The 21,892-nt window shown below is 37.2% G+C and overlaps 1 protein-coding gene across 3 annotated transcripts; it reads left to right on the forward strand.

Moving 5' to 3' along the window:
- Positions 1–2,237: 2,237 nt before the first annotated feature.
- Positions 2,238–16,999, forward strand: LOC110449637 (RNA/RNP complex-1-interacting phosphatase-like). 3 transcript variants are annotated; one of them, XM_021496622.1, is made up of 11 exons: positions 2,238–2,343; positions 2,920–2,995; positions 3,972–4,003; positions 7,200–7,299; positions 8,741–8,820; positions 9,543–9,586; positions 10,185–10,245; positions 14,017–14,063; positions 14,465–14,534; positions 14,953–15,701; positions 15,804–16,999. In XM_021496622.1, the coding sequence occupies exons 1-10, from the start codon at positions 2,327–2,329 to the stop codon at positions 15,656–15,658; spliced, it is 1,233 nt and encodes a 410-aa protein (XP_021352297.1). In that variant the 5' UTR covers positions 2,238–2,326; the 3' UTR covers positions 15,659–15,701; positions 15,804–16,999. The 3 variants fall into 3 exon arrangements, with proteins under 3 accessions (XP_021352297.1, XP_021352295.1, XP_021352294.1); XM_021496620.1 differs by adding an exon at positions 10,319–10,345 and having other exon boundaries at positions 10,185–10,218; positions 14,953–16,999; XM_021496619.1 differs by having other exon boundaries at positions 14,953–16,999.
- Positions 17,000–21,892: the final 4,893 nt, after the last annotated feature.

Here is a 21,892-nt window from a genome sequence, read left to right on the forward strand (position 1 = left end):
TGACGTCGACAAAGAATAACCTAAACGACCACTATAGGCGACATGGCTCGTGATTTAGTTTTCCAGTCCAGCGCCCGAAATTGCTTTACGACAGAAAAGTTTTGCTGGCACGACTGGTATGTGCAGGTGTGTTTTTTATTTGGAAGGGTAGTGCCAGCACCATGACGTGAAAATGAGGTTACCAGCTCTATTCAAATCCCAATACACTACCAGAATCTAGTACAGTTCCAACCAAAATACCATCATTGACCATCACACTGCCACCACTAAAACTGTTCAACGAAGCAGCACGTGGCAAAGCACATGCAACTCAAAATCTAGACCCATCCTTGAATTGAACATATATTGTTCCATTGACATAACACCCAAGAACGATTTTGTGTATTGGCCCATTTAAAGACGATTGTTACGGTGACGCCGTGTCTGACGGGTAGTTTGAGAAGGTCCAAAACGCCCAACCAATCACATCGCTTACAGGACCCGTATCGAACGATCTTCCCAAGTGGTCGTTACACAGAGAATGCCGATTTGCGGACGGTTGGACATCGACCCAGTTTTAAAGAAGAAAAAAATCAACAAAAGGTTATTGTCTTCACATTGCAACCATATAGTCGTCCAACCTGACTTGGTACACTTCCGCGTGGAATGTGATCTTTTAGAATGTAATCCTCCAATAAATCACTCTACTACATTTTAAAGACGTTGGTTTATTTTCACCGATGCAAAGGGGTGGGGAGAGGGACTGATCACTTTTCCTTTTTACTGAGTAAATGTATGAAATATCGATAAATCAATGATCTGGTCTCTTGGCAACTGCCGCGCAAGTTATTGTCTGCGTACAGAAGTGTGATGTCTTTGCAGTTAGATGAGTTTTCAAACCACGTGGCGCATTTCGACAATTAAACAACCTGTAGTTTTGTGTAACTATCTTCTTTACCCTAAAAATACAGGAAGACATGGGCAGCAAACGGCTTCTTCTTCGCTACAACGTGTCTCAACCTGAAGCATTTGGATAACCCCATTGTGCTAACTAAATTACAACATATTCGTATAAGATAGACAAACAATTGATAATCAATCCCGGCATCATTCTGTCCCGTTTGAACTTCTCCTGAAGGTTCTCGTGAGACTATAAAAGCCTCATGTCGTTGGAAACTTCAGGTTACGCTTAAGTTTAATATAATCTTCGTATACAAGAGCGGCCATGAAAAATATATTCAATGAATACCTTAATGTATACCGTACTTGCCAACTTATTTTAATTTCCATGTGGGAGATTATGCAGAAATAAAGCATAGATAACATGTGTATGGTACACCCTCGGGGGGGAAAACACTTTTAAAGGCTATCTTTTAGGGTCTAAAATCGGGAGTCTCCCTTCAAAATAGGGATCGTTCACAAGTATGGCATACTTAAATACGCACAAAGTTGCATTCTCACAAATACATGTCCATTGGCACTGATAAACTAATAAAAAGGAAGATACAATATTAATAACACGACAACAAAAAAAGCAAAGGTGTATTTAATTTTCATGTTCTATAATTGAAATGCATGCTAATGAAATGTTATGATGTTTAAAACATATATTAAGCATATGTGCAATAGTGCGCCATGGAGAAGATTGTGTTTCAACAGAAACGTATATATACAACATGGATATGTGTCTCTGGTTTCAGGAAGTAATTAAAGAGCGTAGAAAAGCAATGTCCTTTTGGATATCATGCTGATTGCCGGTAAACCACATCATCAACTAATCATGTTCTAGTCTACTTCAAACAGACACTGAAAAGCTAGTTTATGCATGCATGATTAGCTAAGGTAGTTCGAGCATTCGAAAGTATTCCCAGTAATATCGCAGAAAATTATTTACACGTAATAAATATGACCTGCAGCGCAGTGGATATAAGCTCTAGACAGAATATTCTTCTTCATTTTTTGTGAGTCGTTATATATACTAAAGTACTTTTACTCTTTGCATAAAAAAAAAACCATGGGAATATTTGTTTGTCTACGAATCCCCGTTATAATATCAATAGATCGTAAGCCCCGTGGTGGAGATTTCTTTTGTGAAAAAAGTAAAAAAATAAATAAAAGTATCTCCTTGTTGTGTGTGCATAAATTGCAAAGATAAGTTTTTCGAGCAAATTGTCAAAAGTACAACAGAGGGTAGGGACTCTCCACCTTAACAATCAACCTATTTACAATCGAACTCTCCTGAAATTCAAGCATAAAGATGACCAAGATTTTACAGCATGTTCTACAGAAACTAGTGAGAAGTTCTGTTTTTGACACCTACAATCAGTCTATAACATATCGTCAGAAGATGCCTCCTCCTGATCGGTAATTAAATAAACATTACTTCACCCAGGTTACTGAATTCGATGACAACTTAAGTGAGTCCGGTCATCGTCATAAAAAAGGCTTCCATTACGTGACCAGTTTCGGTGCGCGTACCCAAACATTGATTTTTATCAGCTTCATAAATTTCACTACTCCTATAATTTTTTAATGAAAACAATGTTTTGCAAGATAACTCACGAAAAGAATATATAATTCTAGAATAGTCACACAAACCCAACCACACACTAGTCACATGATTGAACTTTGGTATCAAATTAAAGATAACTCTGATTAAAAAAAGGTGGTAAGCTATTTTTCTACATGCACGGAATCAATATAGAATGAAGTTAACTGTTTTGTCACATTTCTTGTATGCTGTTACAGAAATATATTTAGCAATGTTTAAACTAATTGCTAAAAAACAAAGACGTCCATCTTTATTTTGAGAATAGCATGTAGTTTAACTTGTATTTTGAACGTTTATATCAATTGGTAGATCATACGGAACCTTAATGGTAACACACCAGCAGAGGTGTCTGATTTTCAGTTTAAAGGGTGTGTATTTTAATGTTATAGGTGGCTGGACTATTCCAACTGTGGAAAAGTTATTCCTGGAACCAACATTGTGTGCTTCAAAGTACCATTGAAACATGTAAGAAACTTTTACATTTGCGTGTGATATATATATATCATAGTGCTTCCTCTCCTTCCAGTATATTTGTAATATAGAGCTATCTGAAGTGAGATGTGTACAGGTTCAAGTATCTATACCTAACATGAATAGGGAAGTAACTGTTACGGCACTTGATGACAATATCTTTATGCCGTTTTCCACAATCAGAAGATTGACTTTGTCATGTTTAGTCAGGGGGCAGCTGCTTTGAGATCTAGATCATTATTTTACTTTAGATAAAAAAAAAAACTTTTTCATATACCTTGGGCCTGGTCGTTTAAATGCGGAACAACCGGTTTGTCTGTTTTTAAATGTCACATTTTTGGGTATAAATCCTGGGGGACCTGCAAATATTTATGCAGGCCTCGGAAGGCTTTGTCAAGGCTTTTCTAAAATCAGCATCAGATTATTAGGTCCGATCTCAATTCATAAATGAACAACTCTGGTCCACCTGTTTGAATTGCATTAAACAAAAGCAACCCAGGTATTCAGTTATGAACAGGGAGTAAATCCAAAGGTGAAGACAATGGTACTATCGTATTCATTCAACCCCTCTTGTGCAATTTCCCTATCTTCCACATGCATATGTGAAATACCAGATAGTCACTTATTCTCGTAACAAAGAAATTACACCCATCCCCAGCCCCACCCCCACCCCCAGTGCTAATGTTACCACCCTGTATCTTATATCAATAATCTATATTGGTAAATCATTCTAAAACTCCTTACTTTACAATCAAATGGATATGATATTGGTATTGCATAATTCTCACACAATTTTAAGATTATTAATTAAAAAGAATCCACACTCCAAGGCAGACTATCTTCATATCCATTTATAAGAATGTGCAGTTTTTTGAAAGAGTATCAACTTCAGTGATTTTGTTTTTCAACTTTGGTTGTATTATTAGAAATATGAAACTAATTCAAATTACCTTAATTTCTGAATTTGAAGGGACTTTTGAGGTTGGTTCCTGCAGAAAAGTGGTAAGTATTAAAAAGTTTACATTAGCTTGCTGAAGTAAAGGGCTATCAACATTGATCAATCTGATTAAAATCCTCCGTTGATTTCATGTTTTACGAAGCTAGCGGAGCCATGTAATAGATGATTTTAATAAGATTGAACAGTAATCAAATCAGTTACTTATCCTGTGTATGTACGGCTTACATGGACTGCAGAGCTGTGTGAATCAAAATTAGTAAGATAATAAATCAAAGTTAATAAGATAATAAATCAAAGTTAGTAAGATAATAAATCAAAGTTAGTAAGATAATGAATCAAAGTTAATCAGATAATAAATCAAAATTAGTAAGATAATAAATCAAAATAAGTAAGATAATAAATCAAAGTAATTAGTAAGATAATAAATCAAAGTTAGTAAGATAATGAATCAAAGTTAATCAGATAATAAATCAAAATTAGTAAGATAATAAATCAAAGTTAGAAAGATAATGAATAAAAGTTAATAAGATAATGAATCAAAGTTAGAAAGATAATGAATCAAAGTTAGTAAGATAATGAATCAAAATTAGTAAGATAATAAATCAAAATAAGTAAGATAATAAATCAAAGTAATTAGTAAGATAATAAATCAAAGTTAGTAAGATAATGAATCAAAGTTAATAAGATAATGAATCAAAGTAAGTAAGATAATGAATCAAAGTTAATAAGATAATAAATCAAAGTTAGTAAGATTATGAATCAAAGTTAATAAGATAATAAATCAAAGTTAGTAAGATAATAAATCAAAGTTAGTAAGATAATAAATCAAAGTTAATAAGATAATGAATCAAAGTTAGTAAGATAATAAATCAAAGTTAGTAAGATAATAAATCAAAGTTAGTAAGATAATGAATCAAAGTTAATAAGATAATGAATCAAAGTTAGTAAGATAATGAATCAAAGTTAGTAAGATAATAAATCAAAGTTAGTAAGATAATGAATCAAAGTTAATAAGATAATGAATCAAAGTTAGTAAGATAATGAATCAAAGTTAGTAAGATAATAAATCAAAGTTAGTAAGATAATGAATCAAAGTTAATAAGATAATGAATCAAAGTTAGTAAGATAATGAATCAAAGATAGTAAGATTATGAATCAAATATAATAAGATAATAAATCAAAGTTAGTAAGATAATAAATCAAAGTAAGATAATGAATCAAAGTTAATAAGATAATGAATCAAAGTTAGAAAGATAATGAATCAAAATTAGTAAGATAATAAATCAAAATTAGTAAGATAATTAATCAAAGTTAGTAAGATAATGAATCAAAGTTAATAAGATAATGAATCAAAGTTAGTAAGATAATGAATCAAAGTTAATAAGATAATGAATCAAAGTTAGTAAGATAATAAATCAAAGTTAGTAAGAAAATAAATCAAAGTTAATAAGATAATGAATCAAAGTTAGTAAGATAATGAATCAAAGTAAGTAAAATAATGAATCAAAGTAAGTAAGAAAATGAATCAAAGTTAGTAAGATAATAAATCAAAGTTAGTAATAAGAAAATAAATCAAAGTTAGTAAGATAATGAATCAAAGTTAATAAGATAATGAATCAAAGTTAGTAAGATAATGAATCAAAGTTAGTAAGATAATAAATCAAAGTTAGTAAGATATTGAATCAAAGTTAGTAAGATAATGAATCAAAGTTAGTAAGATAATAAATCAAGTTAGTAAGATAAATGTTCATACTATATATGGTTGCCATATTCTCATGAGCATTACTATTTCAGCAATGAATATATTTTGCCAACACCTTTAAATAACATCTGACTGATACAGGCTATTTGGGTTTCTTAAATAGAAACAAAGTCCTCTTGGTCAAATTTTAAACAACAGTTACATGTGAAATACAGTTGGTACACTGTACTCTAAAACATGGTTACAGTGAGATAGAAATACAGGGTTAAGTGTTGTAAACATGGTAACAGTGATATAGAAATACAGGGTTAAGTGTTGTAAACATGGTTACAGTGCTATAGAAAAACAGGGTTAAGTGTTGTAAACATGGTTACAGTGATATAGAAATACAGGGTTAAGTGTTGTAAACATGGTTACCATGATATAGAAATACAGGGTTAAGTGTTGTAAACATGGTTACAGTGATATAGAAATACAGGGTTAAGTGTTGTAAACATGGTTACAGTGATATAGAAATACAGGGTTAAGTGTTGTAAACATGGTTACAGTGATATAGAAATACAGGGTTAAGTGTTGTAAACATGGTTACAGTGATATAGAAATACAGGGTTAAGTGTTGTAAACATGGTTACAGTGATATAGAAATACAGGGTTAAGTGTTGTAAACATGGTTACAGTGATATAGAAATACAGGGTTAAGTGTTGTAAACATGGTTACAGTGATATAGAAATACAGGGTTAAGTGTTGTAAACATGGTTACAGTGATATAGAAATACAGGGTTAAGTGTTGTAAACATGGTTACAGTGATATAGAAATACAGGGTTAAGTGTTGTAAACATGGTTACAGTGATATAGAAATACAGGGTTAAGTGTTGTAAACATGGTTACAGTGATATAGAAATACAGGGTTAAGTGTTGTAAACATGGTTACAGTGATATAGAAATACAGGGTTAAGTGTTGTAAACATGGTTACAGTGATATAGAAATACAGGGTTAAGTGTTGTAAACATGGTTACAGTGATATAGAAATACAGGGTTAAGTGTTGTAAACATGGTTATATGGGACATTTCTCTCCAGGTTGGTAAGGGTAGATGTTATATAGATGATATTTATCTCCGGGTTGGTAAGGGTAGATGGTATACAGATGGTATTTCTCTCCGGGTTGGTAAGGGTAGATGGTATACAGATGATATTTCTCTCCGGGTTGGTAAGGGTAGATGGTATACAGGCCCATATGTAGCACAACAAGTGAATGTTATATGTGACATTTCGGTGACTTGTTTATTATATGCAAATTTTCGATGAGGTTGACTAGTACAATCTGTCACCTTCATCGGACAAGGTGAGAGAGTACATATCGTACTAGTCATTAAAAATCACAATATAAACATTTCTCTGGTTCTGCTATTTGAACCTTTATACAAGGGTTACATGGACGTAGAAGTATAGGATGAAGTAGACCAAACTTTCAAGTTTCCAAACATTTACTCCAATAGCTGCGAGGCTGATAATAACATGAAACATTTGTTCACAGGTTCACTCCAAAACAGCTGATAGATCACGTAGAGAAAGAACAGAAAAAACTAAAACTGGTGATAGACCTCACCTTCACTAAGAAGTACTATTTCACCGACGTGAGTATTGTCACATGACTGTCACGACCAATCATTACTTCACAGGTGTAAAATTGTCATGTGATGTTGCTGCTGTCAGGAAAGTATTACCATACAGACTTTTTCTCAAATAACTTTATTTTCAAAGCACAATGTAGTGGGAAAGGATTCAAAATTAGAATTAGATTTAAACAAACAGATGAATTTAAGAAGTCTGCAGTAAACAAATGGAATAACTGAAAGAGATGAACACACTGCAAAGATTAATTACTGACAGCAATATCCCTCAGAGTTTTCCCCTATTTTTAACTCATTCACCCCTGAAGACACATCTGAACTCTTCCAATTCAATGGTTGGAATAATTCATTATGCTATTTCAGGAGTGAATGTTATGCCATGTTGCCTCAACTGTCTGACTATCTGTTGTTGACCTTTCATTTAGAAATGGTTCAACCTATTGGGGGGGGGGGTTGAGGAAGTGACAATCTTTAAAGGGCTACTCCTAAGTACAGTGTGTCAGAAATGTTGGACCACCTAAAAGCTGCGCCCTCTAGCAGATAGACATAGAGATGCTCTTCTGACCATGCTTCATAACATTGTAAACCAGAAAGTCGCTATCGTAAAATCAGACAGATTAATCCCTACAGTTAGAAAATCCCGAACAAACCACCAGTTTTCATATCAAATTCCCCACCCAAAAACCCAGACCAGAAAGGCATCATTCTTCCCTCGAACTATACCCGAGTGGAATAAACTCCCACCTGACATTATTACGAGCCCCACAACAGAATTATTCAAATCAGCCCTCCACTGTCACTTTTCAAATGCAAATTAGACCTCTTGTATCTTTTAAAAACAATCTCTCTCCATGTTTCCCTCCTCGTCTGACATTTTATCTTCAAATTGTTGAAGTTGGTCAGCACCATTTAGAAGTAGAAGTAGAAGAGAGAGATTTCAATCCAAGATGGAATAAAGCATCACTGGGTCAAAGATATAATGTTGTATAAATGATGAGTGAGCACCTAGGGGCAAAGAAGTGGAACCCAATAGGGGAAATAGAGGTAAATCTTTGACAGACTTACCTTATATGGTATGAGATATCCCTGTGCCAAGTATATCAATGTTGTATAGAGGACCAACTAAAGAAAATGGCAGGGGTGTAATTTATTAATTATTATTAGGAATGAATGAGTAAGGCATACTTAATCTATCCATTGTCTTACAGTTCTGCAGGTAATTGTTTATCTCATAAAGAAACACAACATTGCCATCGTCATATTGTCAAACATTTTCAAATTATAAGTAGGTGAAGAAATTAGCTCTAGAGTAAGTAAGTAGGTGTAGATGTATCTGTTTAGCCTCCCTAGAAACCCTTTGATTAAACAAAGTTTAAATTTTATTCATAACTGCAACCGCACACATCTTTAAAATATATATATATGCTATATTTATTATTTGCAGGATTTCACAAAAAATGGAGTTGAATATCTCAAAATTTTTACAGAGGGACATGTGATACCTTCAGACGATGTGGTCCATAGGTGAGTGGATTAACCAAGAAGTGGGTCATCTTTGAAATCCAGATTCTGGTTTCGATGTACATATCTTCTCTACAGCTTTAGAATATGTTATGACAAAATCAAAGGCTCTTTACATGACATGAGACGATGCAAGTAGACTAGATTGATGTCGTTGATGTGGTGTAAAAAGAACCAGCAGCAGCGTAACAGTTAATGTGACATCAAAGCTTTGATGTTGGGTGTCGCTGCTCTGTGATCTTCAAAGACAGGCACACACCAGCGGTCAGTCAGATTTGTATACATGAAGTTAATTTATCTTACCACAAGTGTTATATTTCATCATGATATATTCCAAAGGTGTAGAGAAAACTTGTGTATCAAGAACAGAACCCTTGGATTTTGACGACAGGACTCGCAGTAGCATAAAGATTGTATCACATGATGTATGCTCAAAGAGTAATGACGTTGGCACTTGATGCTTTACCAGTATAATCATTGTAAAAATGTGTTTTGAGATATTCTTAGATTTGTTTTTATACCCTGCCATAAAATTGGGGGGGGGGGGGGGGGGGGGGCATTTAGTGTTGCCCATGTTCGTCGCGTCCTGTCCTGTCAAACATCAAACACTGAAACTAATTTCATATGGTGACGGGGGCATTCATGTCTTACAGACATTTTCTAGTTTAAATGTATATGACAAGTTATGAGACAGATATGGGATAACAAGTTGTTTTGTTTTGCAGGTTTTTTGATGCTGTTGAAACAACTAAAGCTGAAAGTGATGATGGTAACATTTACTTACTTGTTTTCCTCTTCTGAACTTGATACATTTACAGTGAAACAGGTTTTATAGCTAAACTGAGAAGCCACTAATAATGTGTTTGCTATGAACATAATATTTATAAAAGGTTGTTAATTGCTAGTGTTTTGTTATACAATGTGGCTAATAACTTAATATGCTATCAGGAGGTGTGGAAGTCTGTTGATGAGCAATACAAATTGGTTTGTACATAGGCAAAATCTGCTGAAATTTTGGTGAATTAAATTTCACTGGAAGCGCTAAATAAACCAAAATAAAAGCGCATCCAAAATATCCCAAAATATGATATGCTTACATGGTGTTTTTGCACTGACATTAGTAAATCTACACTTATTGAAAATAGCCAATGCACTTTTATACCAGGCAAAAAAGACAAACAAAAAACAACAAAATCAAAGTTTTACCTTATACACAAACAATGTACGTATCAAATGTGTCGCAATGTTTCTAGACCAACTGGTCCTTTTGTCACGCTATGACAAACATTGTTTTTGTATAAGGTAAAACTTTGATATAGTATAATTCAAAAATTATTAATCTTATTGAACAAAATTGTGCATTTCAGCCGCTGTGATAGGAGTACACTGTACCCACGGAGTTAACAGGACTGGCTATGTGGTATGCAGGTCAGTACTAGACACAAACTATATCACACTTCATTATATCACCATGTCAACCAGTACACTGTACCCACGGAGACAACAGGACTGGCTACATGGTGTGCAGGTCAGTACTAGACACAAACTATATCACACTTCATTATATCACCATGTCAACCAGTACACTGTACCCACGGAGACAACAGGACTGGCTACATGGTGTGCAGGTCAGTACTAGACACAAACTATATCACACTTCATTATATCACCATGTCAACCAGTACACTGTACCCACGGAGACAACAGGACTGGCTACATGGTGTGCAGGTCAGTACTAGACACAAACTATATCACACTTCATTATATCACCATGTCAACCAGTACACTGTACCCACGGAGACAACAGGACTGGCTACATGGTGTGCAGGTCAGTACTAGACACAAACTATATCACACTTCATTATATCACCATGTCAACCAGTACACTGTACCCACGGAGACAACAGGACTGGCTACATGGTGTGTAGGTCAGTACTAGACACAAACTATATCACACTTCATTATATCACCATGTCAACCAGTACACTGTACCCACGGAGACAACAGGACTGGCTACATGGTGTGTAGGTCAGTACTAGACACAAACTATATCACACTTCATTATATCACCATGTCAACCAGTACACTGTACCCACGGAGACAACAGGACTGGCTACATGGTGTGTAGGTCAGTACTAGACACAAACTATATCACACTTCATTATATCACCATGTCAACCAGTACACTGTACCCACGGAGACAACAGGACTGGCTACATGGTGTGTAGGTCAGTACTAGACACAAACTATATCACACTTCATTATATCACCATGTCAACCAGTACACTGTACCCACGGAGACAACAGGACTGGCTACATGGTGTGTAGGTCAGTACTAGACACAAACTATATCACACTTCATTATATCACCATGTCAACCAGTACACTGTACCCACGGAGACAACAGGACTGGCTACATGGTGTGTAGGTCAGTACTAGACACAAACTATATCACACTTCATTATATCACCATGTCAACCAGTACACTGTACCCACGGAGACAACAGGACTGGCTACATGGTGTGTAGGTCAGTACTAGACACAAACTATATCACACTTCATTATATCACCATGTCAACCAGTACACTGTACCCACGGAGACAACAGGACTGGCTACATGGTGTGCAGGTCAGTACTAGACACAAACTATATCACACTTCATTATATCACCATGTCAACCAGTACACTGTACCCACGGAGACAACAGGACTGGCTACATGGTGTGTAGGTCAGTACTAGACACAAACTATATCACACTTCATTATATCACCATGTCAACCAGTACACTGTACCCACGGAGACAACAGGACTGGCTACATGGTGTGTAGGTCAGTACTAGACACAAACTATATCACACTTCATTATATCACCATGTCAACCAGTACACTGTACCCACGGAGACAACAGGACTGGCTACATGGTGTGTAGGTCAGTACTAGACACAAACTATATCACACTTCATTATATCACCATGTCAACCAGTACACTGTACCCACGGAGACAACAGGACTGGCTACATGGTGTGTAGGTCAGTACTAGACACAAACTATATCACACTTCATTATATCACCATGTCAACCAGTACACTGTACCCACGGAGACAACAGGACTGGCTACATGGTGTGTAGGTCAGTACTAGACACAAACTATATCACACTTCATTATATCACCATGTCAACCAGTACACTGTACCCACGGAGACAACAGGACTGGCTACATGGTGTGTAGGTCAGTACTAGACACAAACTATATCACACTTCATTATATCACCATGTCAACCAGTACACTGTACCCACGGAGACAACAGGACTGGCTACATGGTGTGTAGGTCAGTACTAGACACAAACTATATCACACTTCATTATATCACCATGTCAACCAGTACACTGTACCCACGGAGACAACAGGACTGGCTACATGGTGTGTAGGTCAGTACTAGACACAAACTATATCACACTTCATTATATCACCATGTCAACCAGTACACTGTACCCACGGAGACAACAGGACTGGCTACATGGTGTGTAGGTCAGTACTAGACACAAACTATATCACACTTCATTATATCGCCATGTCAGCCAGTACACTGTACCCACGGAGTTAACAGGACTGGCTACATGGTGTGTAGGTCAGTACTAGACACAAACTATATCACACTTCATTTTATCGCCATGTCAGCCAGTACACTGTACCCACGGAGTTAACAGGACTGGCTACATGGTGTGTAGGTCAGTACTAGACACAAACTATATCACACTTCATTTTATCGCCATGTCAGCCAGTACACTGTACCCACGGAGTTAACAGGACTGGCTACATGGTGTGTAGGTCAGTACTAGACACAAACTATATCACACTTCATTTTATCGCCATGTCAGCCAGTACACTGTACCCACGGAGTTAACAGGACTGGCTACATGGTGTGTAGGTCAGTACTAGACACAAACTATATCACACTTCATTTTATCGCCATGTCAGCCAGTACACTGTACCCACGGAGTCAACAGGACTGGCTACACGGTGTGCAGGTCAGTACTAGACACAAACTATATCACACTTCATTTTATCGCCATGTCAGCCAGTACACTGTACCCACGGAGTCAACAGGAATGGCTACATGGTATGCAGGTCAGTACTGGACTCCCCTTTATCACACTTCATTTTATCACCATGTCAGCCAGTACACTGTACCCACGGAGTTAACAGGACTGGGTACATGGTGTGTAGGTCAGTACTAGACTCATCTTTATCACGCTTCATTATAGCATCATATTAACCAGTGTAAAAATCAACTTTGGTGCATGTAGACATTTTTCGGTTTTGATCTTTAAGCTATTGGCAACCTCAATGTTTTTCATTTGACAGTGGTCGTATATCTTTAATAATAAGCCTATATGATCATGCTATTCCTACTGCCATTAAGTAATGGTGAAATTACCAGAAATCTCCACAGAAGTACAGAGAGATGAAGTGTTACTGTCAGTATTCAGTTGCGTATCTGTTATCTATCATGTCAGATCTGGTACAGCTCTACCAACAAACACTTGTCTTTAGTATGTATACAAAGTACTATTAGACAAACAGGCGTGTTGGAACAGTCCATCTACTTGTTCCTCTAGGTGTGTCATCAGTTCATCTCATTTTCAGGCTGGTTTAAAACTGATCACAGACAGATAAGGAAGATAACTCTCGACAAACATTGTTTCAGGTGTCATGCTACTGAATAATGCAATAGCCAACATCTATTTATCTGTTACAGGTACATGATAGAACGTTGAGTCTATCATGAGCCAACATCTATTTATCTATTACAGGTACATGATAGAACGTTGAGTCTATCATGAGCCAACATCTATTTATCTATTACAGGTACATGATAGAACGTTGAGTCTATCATGAGCCAACATCTATTTAGCTGTTACAGGTACATGATAGAACTTTTAGTCTATCATGAGCCAACATCTATTTATCTATTACAGGTACATGATAGAACGTTGAGTCTATCATGAGCCAACATCTATTTAGCTGTTACAGGTACATGATAGAACGTTTAGCCTATCATGAGCCAACATCTATTTATCTGTTACAGGTACATGATAGGACGTTTAGTCTATCATGAGCCAACATATATTTATCTGTTACAGGTACATGATAGGACGTTTAGTCTATCATGAGCCAACATCTATTTATCTGTTACAGGTACATGATAGAACGTTTAGCCTTTAAACCAGAGGAAGCCATACAAGGTATGCTTTTGTCAAGAAAAAATCATTTTATAAATAGCTGTCCTGTTCTTTAATTTCCAGTAGATCTTCATGAACTGTGATACAATTTTAGTGTATGAGTGTTATTACCTTGAATGAGTTAGCTGTTGATGATGCTGTGCTCAATGTCAATGTCATGAAGTATATTTATAAAATATTTCTCATTACTCTTTCAACTTTACAATCCACTATTTATCCATGAAAAGAAATGTCATATGGTTTTTAACTCTACTGTAATACAGAATAGCCAGGGCCCTGATCCTTCTGCAGTTATCAATGGAAGTCACTTGGTTATTTAGTGTAAGATTTTGTTACTCTGTACTTGCAGCTGAACTGAACTATTTTAGAAGTACTTATTGCAATCATTTTCTTCCTCTTTCAAGTGTTCAATGCTGCCAGAGGCCATGACTTGGAGCGCGAGAACTACCTGGCTAATCTACACACCAAAACTCTGTAGGTTATCACATCATTGTAGTACAGTCAAACCTGCCATGTAAATAAACACCTTCTCTGTAGGAAATACCTATTTATGATCGCCTTTTACATATATAATTACTGTCTGATGGCAATTTATTTATCGCGAATACATGTCCATAAAGGTAAGTCTGTAAATACCATTTTTGCGTAACAAATACCTGTCTATTAAATACGTCTATGTAAAGTTAATTCCTGTCAATAAGGGTGACATTTACAACTAATACCTGTCTATTAAATATGTCTATGTAAAGTTAATTCCTGTCAATAAGGGTGACATTTACAACTAATACCTGTCTACACAGACCCCTTTGTTAAGAAATACCTGTCTGTAATTAATACATTAGTGTTAACTATGACTGTAAATGTTGCACAAGTTTGTCTGGTTTCTTTTCAGTTTGGAAGGCTACAAGAATGAAGAGAGGCATAAACTTGAACAGAAGAAACCCCAATCTACATACCATTCACACTCTAAAAGACAACAACAAGGTCGCTCTGGTAGTCAAGGTAAAGACTTCCACAACAATGACGACCAAGGTTCTGGTAGCCACTGTAACGATGCCCATAGACACTGTGATCCACGTTCTGGAAGCCGTGATCAAGATACCTATCATTGGCATGACCGACATTCTGATAGCCATAGTAAAAGCTACCACACGGACGCTTACCACGACAATGCTAGATATGAGCCCACCTATGAGGATAGATATCCTTATGGTGAATACACTTTTGAGATAGAGGAAGGAAAGAGAGACATGCAAAATGAATTGGGTGGCTGGGATTCCCAAGATCAGAATTATAAGAGTCAGAGGCATGAATATAGAGGGCACGGTCAGGGCTCTAGATATCGGGGTGATAGTTACAAAGGTCAAGGGCAGGACTCAAGGGGTCAACAGTACGTAAGGTCCTTGGACAGTGATTGGAGGATGGCGCACCAGAGAGGTAGATGTCAGGGTGATGATTACAAAGGTCAAGGGCAGGACTCCAGGGGTCAACAGTTCGTAAGGTCCTTGGACAGTGATTGGAGGATGGCGCACCAGGGAGGTAGATGTCAGGGTGATAGTTACAAAGGTCAAGGGCAGGACTCAAGGGGTCAACAGTAAGTAAGGTCCTTGGACAGTGATTGGAGGATGGCGCACCAGGGAGGTAGATGTCAGGGTGATAGTTACAAAGGTCAAGGGCAGGACTCCAGGGGTCAACAGAACGTAAGGTCCTTGGACAGTGATTGGAGGATGGCACACCAGGGAGGCTGGCAACACTCAAACAGTGGTCAACACACTCATCAGCCATACCATTCGCAAAACTTTAGAGATCACGAGGGGTCAGGTAGACGTCAAAGTCATGAGAGGTCAGACAGACATCAAAGTGATAAGTACAACCGTAGCCACAGATCAAGAGATGGTCAAGATTTAAAGGGTAGTTACAGTCGACAGTACAGTCAAACTGAGCACCTAGATACTACACAGCAATGGAGTGGCCACGATGGAGGGTCACAACATGATAACAACAGCTGATGCTACCAGTAAATATTCACCCAAATTTTAATGTTATTTTAATTACCAGGTATGTTACCTGGATAAATATTCCATGTTTTATATAATGTTTCACCCTTCTGAAACATTGATTAATCACAGGGAAGCAAGGAAACTTGTTTGCCTACCACAAGGACAATAAATGTATACCTATATGCTAGGTTCATAGAAGTTATCATTTCTTCTATACCAGCCTTAAGCGCTTGAGGCCCAAGGACTGATATAGTTCAAGAATTGTGCAGCTGAGGATATAACCTTTTTATCATATACTACTTGCGGTAAACATCAAAATATTATTAGTTATAATGCAAATCAAGTGTTATTTCTTTTCTGAAATGTGTTGAACCTGATGTAAAACAGTTATGGCAGATGGGGGTGGATATTGGTGGATCTGGGATGTGGCCTGTTCACAGCTAGCGGTATCACACATGCAAAACAATCCTTATGAAATAAAAGTATATAATAATTAATGGTATATAGTTGTCCTTCATATGTTTCGCATGTGCAATACTGCTAGATGTGGATAGACCATAATCCAGACCAACCCATATTCCCCTTCAACCCATATCCCCCTGGCACCAACCCATATCCCCCTGGCATATCGCATATTCTGGAAAAAGCGCAGTTGACAGGGATTTACCTCTCGATACAGAGACGGCAGGGATAACTGTATTAAAGATTTTATGAAAAACAAATGCAAAGATATATAGCTTCCTATTGAATACCTATTTAAGTCATGGGATTGTGCATTTATTGATATTTTTTTCATTATCGCCGGGAAATACCTAGCGCTTATCAAGACAGCCAAAAGGCTGTAGTAACACTACAAGGGTTAACCCATGTTATATGATCTCTCAGCCCTGTGATTGGTTGTAAGTTTCAATTGTGACATCATGCCTAGGACAAGTACATGACGTCACATACTTACGCACTGGAGTCAAAATGGCGGCATTTTACATTTCAAGGTTGCATAAAAATTGTCGTTTTACACGAATAAATGCCATAAATCTTGATTTGATAAAAAGTATCTTACACTCGTTTTCATTTCATATAAAATTTATGAAACTCGTCACAAATTTTTCATTTTAGCTCGCCAGAGGGTCCCTAAATTTAAATTCTTAGACTCGTTTTTATAAATCTCATATGAAATGGAAACTCATGTAAAATCTTATATTTATAACTTGAAAGGCATATGGTGTTTCAAAAGGGATTAAAACACCTTTGAGAACAGTGTGTTTTTTTAAAAGATACCTACCACTTATGTTTTTCATACATACTGAAAGAAGCTGACATTTTATTTACAGTATTAAGTTCTAATTTTTACCTCAATGATATGTATACCTCTCGTCTAGCTTGTGGGCTTTTGTTCTTCGTTCAATTTGGTCATCCTTATCAGTGGCGGATCCAGAGACCTATCTGGGAGGGTTTCCAAATTTCCAAGGGGGGTTTCCATGTGGGGAAAATTAAGGAAAATGGTGAAAATATATGTTTTTTAAAGAAAACTCTCAGGGTGGGTGGGTTTCCTGAAGACCAAAAAAAACCTCTGGATCCGCCATTGCTTATCTGGTGCTAAATTCCTCAAGTCCTACACATATCTGATATCTGGATATTTGGCCACGTCGTTTGTCTTTCCTGGGATTTACCGGGTAGTCGATTTTTTTGTGCTTTTTCACAATTAATAATGCTTAGGGCTAACCTTGTCAGCCTCCAGAAGTTTTAATTTATTAAATTGATTACGGAATTTTAAGGAGTGTGTGTGTGTTCAAGTGTAAAAAAAAATCTCGTAAAATAACGTATTCACCCCAATTATTTTATCATTTTCGACACTGATGACATTTGTTTTCTGTTTGTCGACACATTTATCCTTGTTAGTCTTTTTATCTTTGTATCAAGAAGATTTCTTTCTGGTAGAGTTAAATATTTTATCATCAGTTGAATAAAATATCATATTGCCTGAAAATAGTATTACCACAACATGCGTCTCCTTTATGTTTTAGATTTCTAAATTTTACCAGTTAACGCTCACAAGTAGTAATTAAACATGTTCCGGGCCCTAGTAAGAAGGTCACTTTCCACGAGCCGATGTTATGTCCTGCATTCTGCCTTCCATCCGACTTGCTACGTCAATATTTTAAATAGTTTCACTGCCTGTTTTAATATAGCTCTTTAGTTTCACTTCCAATGGCATTTTTTCAATATACACAACGTACTACCAACATATAAATAGTATTGGCATGTTCTCATTGTCAGTTATATCGAGAATCAGTACCTTTTGTCAGAAGCCTTAAAGGTTGCAATAAATATATTCCCGGGTAACAAGCAGTTCATCTGCTGTACTTACATTGACGGTGACACTTTGTGACAGTTATGTTCCTGTTTCTCTGTGTTGGATATGTGTCAGTTATTGTCTGTACATTTGAGGAAGCATTGCATTCAAAACACCGCTGTGTCCGCTATCGTGTGCGTAGTGGTATCCTTATATGCTTTTGTACCATGGAATGTGTGTAAAAGTTCATTTTGCATTCATTGAACTTCAAGCAGTGACATCTAGTTCCTGTTTGACTTATAAAGGTTTCAATGCGTATGACAGTATATAAGATATCGTTGGTGATGCATAAGCAATGGAAAGCACATCTTGTCCTCGGAAGACTGGACTGACTCGTACCGCTCATTCTATCTCCTAACTGTGATATTTCATTTTGATATATCAGATACAAACTCTTCTTATTTATCACGTAAGGTTGCAGAGCTATGAAATTGACATTTTTCGTTTGAAACGTATTTTATTTGCGATTGTTAAAGCAGTATCTTGTAAAGTACAAGACAATCAAATAAAGTAATTAATTGGTTATCGGGGTTTGTGTTTGGTGATTTTACAGAATGTCTTTTTTTTTCATCCTTTTAAATTGTTGGATTTTCCAACTTTTTGGCCCCTAGCTTCACCGATTAGTGACAGAAGGACGTAACAGCTTTATGACGCAGGGCAATTCATTTTGTCTTGCTGTACCCACATGACCAGATTTTAATGATGCAATCACATTTGTGTGTGGTACGTTAATATTTCATTTCAAGGCCCTTATTCATGAAACCGTATTCATTCACAAACTCTTAAGTTTCTTGTACCAGTGATAAAGAAATGAAAATCCAAATTTTGTTAATGAGAAAAGTTTTGGATAGAGTTATATCCGATTACCTTTTTCAGTGTCTAGACTTTACTTTTCGATCGACAACGGTTTCTTGAATACAGACTCAGGATATATGATTGTTAATTTTGTGATGAGAATGTCGAGAGAGAAAAAAAATCTGCTTTTGTATATAAAACGTTGCATATGCTGTGGTGAAAAGAATCTGCGGATGTAGCCAGAACACGTGATGATTTGGGCTGGTTACATACCTAAGTGGCAGATTTAACCCAAAAGAGCAAAAATTGTATGGAGAGCTCAGCTGTCGAGCCGGTAGCTGGAGGTGTCGCGATTTGTACAGAGCCCCTGTCTGTGTAGTCTCCTGGAAGTATGCTCCCGAGGTTATAACAAAAAGGCAATGAGCAATGATAGTACATGGTAAGGTTAAGTGCCTGAACCCTACGGTAAGGTTATGTGCCTGAACCCTATGGTAAGGTTAAGTGCCTGAACCCTACGCCCCTCAACGAAACACAACAGCAATAATACCATCAACAAGGGAGTGTAGCTGCTATATTTGTTGAATGTCTTCGATTTACAGCGATACAATGCACAGCGAGTAGACCTACATTGGACCTTCTTCAGCTTGTCACTTGGTCAGATGTTCAGCAATAGATCGCATGCTGATATAGGTTGCCGTGATGTTAGTAGGATATTTATTGAGGTTGAATGAAAAGATTGAATATGTGCTTGTTCCGCTTGATATTCTGCTGTCAGAGTAACTTGATGTTGTCCATGGTGTGTTGACTTCAGTTGTTCAAAATGCAGATGACCTCGCACTTATATATAAACTTTATTTACATTGCAACAATTATGAAACAAGTTATTCCAACTTGTACCGCTCACTCTTGTTGACCAGGATGGGAGCGCACATTTGCACTTGTAATGGGATGAAGCTCGTCAACCAGTTGTCTTTCCACTTCCTAAGTCCGTCGATGTCCCTTCATCTAGAAGAAAGAGTCTCGTGGGGAAGTGATCTTCGTGTAAAGGAGGCAGTCGTCGGTCAATGGTAAGATGTTACACAGAATGGCAAAATCTGCAGGCCAGGAAGAGAAGTGATCCAAAGACTTCCATTGGGGCCCACGCGATGTAATTGGTGAGGTGGTCCACTATCGTCTTTCTAGCAAAACCTATGTTCTGTCTGTTAGGAAGCCCCTTGTTCATGAAAGTGTGTTCCTCTCTTATGCCGTGCTGGTTGATTTCACGGTAACCTTTCGGTTCTGATTCTTTGTCGAACGCCATCGAAAACTACAGTAGAGCTGTTTCGACATGCTCTCGTTTGCATAAGCTCATTGTAATATTTCCCAATGGAAATGGGATTGCCTTTCACACGAGTGGCGCTTGGTTGATCTCTTTGTAATCGCACTGCAAGCTGTGTTACTGGAGGTGATAAATCACATTGGTGTAGACAATGTACGCTAGTAGCTTGTGGATCGACGTCAGGAGGATGGGGCGATAGTTTCCGGCCTTGTAATTGTCGCCTTTCTTGAAAGTAAGTGAATGAAAGCCTTCATTCAATCGCGAAGAGCCAGCATGAAATATATCCTAAATAAGTTGGTGATCTCTGGAATGTGAGTTTAAGAGTGCGGGCTGGAATTCCATCAAGCCCGTTCACCTTTCTAATGCTCCGGTTGAAGAGTAGTTACTGATGATAGCAGGGTCGATGGTACTGCTGGCACAAGGTCAAGGACCCTCGTGGTATCCTTAGTACATACGGAAAACTGGTCAGTAGATATCTCAGCCTTGACGTAGTGGTCGCTCATCAAGAGAACAGTTCACTTCAACATCAAAATATCGGACGATTTTCGCATTTCCACAGGCTTGTCCATTATTTGTCAGATGTAATCATACAGCGTTCATGTCTATGAAGCCCACTGCGAGTTAGTTTTGTGATGTCTTGCAGGCGAATGTGGCCATAAACTGATGGATGCAACTTAATTACCTAACTTGCAGATAGCATGATTAAGTGACTTGTTTTCCATAGTAGAAAAAAAATAGAAGACGCCCAACTTCCTCAAAAATGGATCGGGGTTAACACAACGAATTCTTTTTTTTTTTTGTTTCCGGTTAAATTTGAATATGTAGGGAAAGTCATCCTGAAACCGATATTCAACAAACATACTTCCAATCGAACTGAGAAATCATTCTCATAGGAAAGCTCGTGTCTGCGCTAGATTTCACGGGAGTTTTTCAAAGAGAGCGTTGCCTTCTATCACTCGTTGTCTGCTGTTCGTGAAAAAAGCGGAGATTCCAGACGCTTAAACAATTTATCATGACCAATGACATCAAACACGGCAGACAAATCAAGTAGTACGTAAAGGGTTTTTGTCTGAGATCGCGGCAATGTCATGGTGCACTCTCAGGTGGTAAGTGTTGAGGGGCCAAGACGATAAGCACATTGTGCAGCAGAGCCATGCGAGTGTTCCTGAAGTCGCTGAGATTGGCGTTCACTTTTCCCAGAATTTTGGACAAGAAAACACGTTAAAACGAATCTTCCATTTCGTTCTGGTCAAAGTAAGGCCTCTTCAAAATTGGGCGACCGATGGCTGTTTGAAACTTTTATTTTATTTTTTGTTATCTTGTCAAAGAAAATGAGTTAAACTTTTGGACTGCCGACGTCTCTCCT

The sequence above is a fragment of the Mizuhopecten yessoensis genome, unplaced genomic scaffold (genome assembly GCF_002113885.1).
Source record: "Mizuhopecten yessoensis strain PY_sf001 unplaced genomic scaffold, ASM211388v2 scaffold4723, whole genome shotgun sequence".
NCBI classification, from domain to species: Eukaryota; Metazoa; Mollusca; class Bivalvia; order Pectinida; family Pectinidae; genus Mizuhopecten; species Mizuhopecten yessoensis.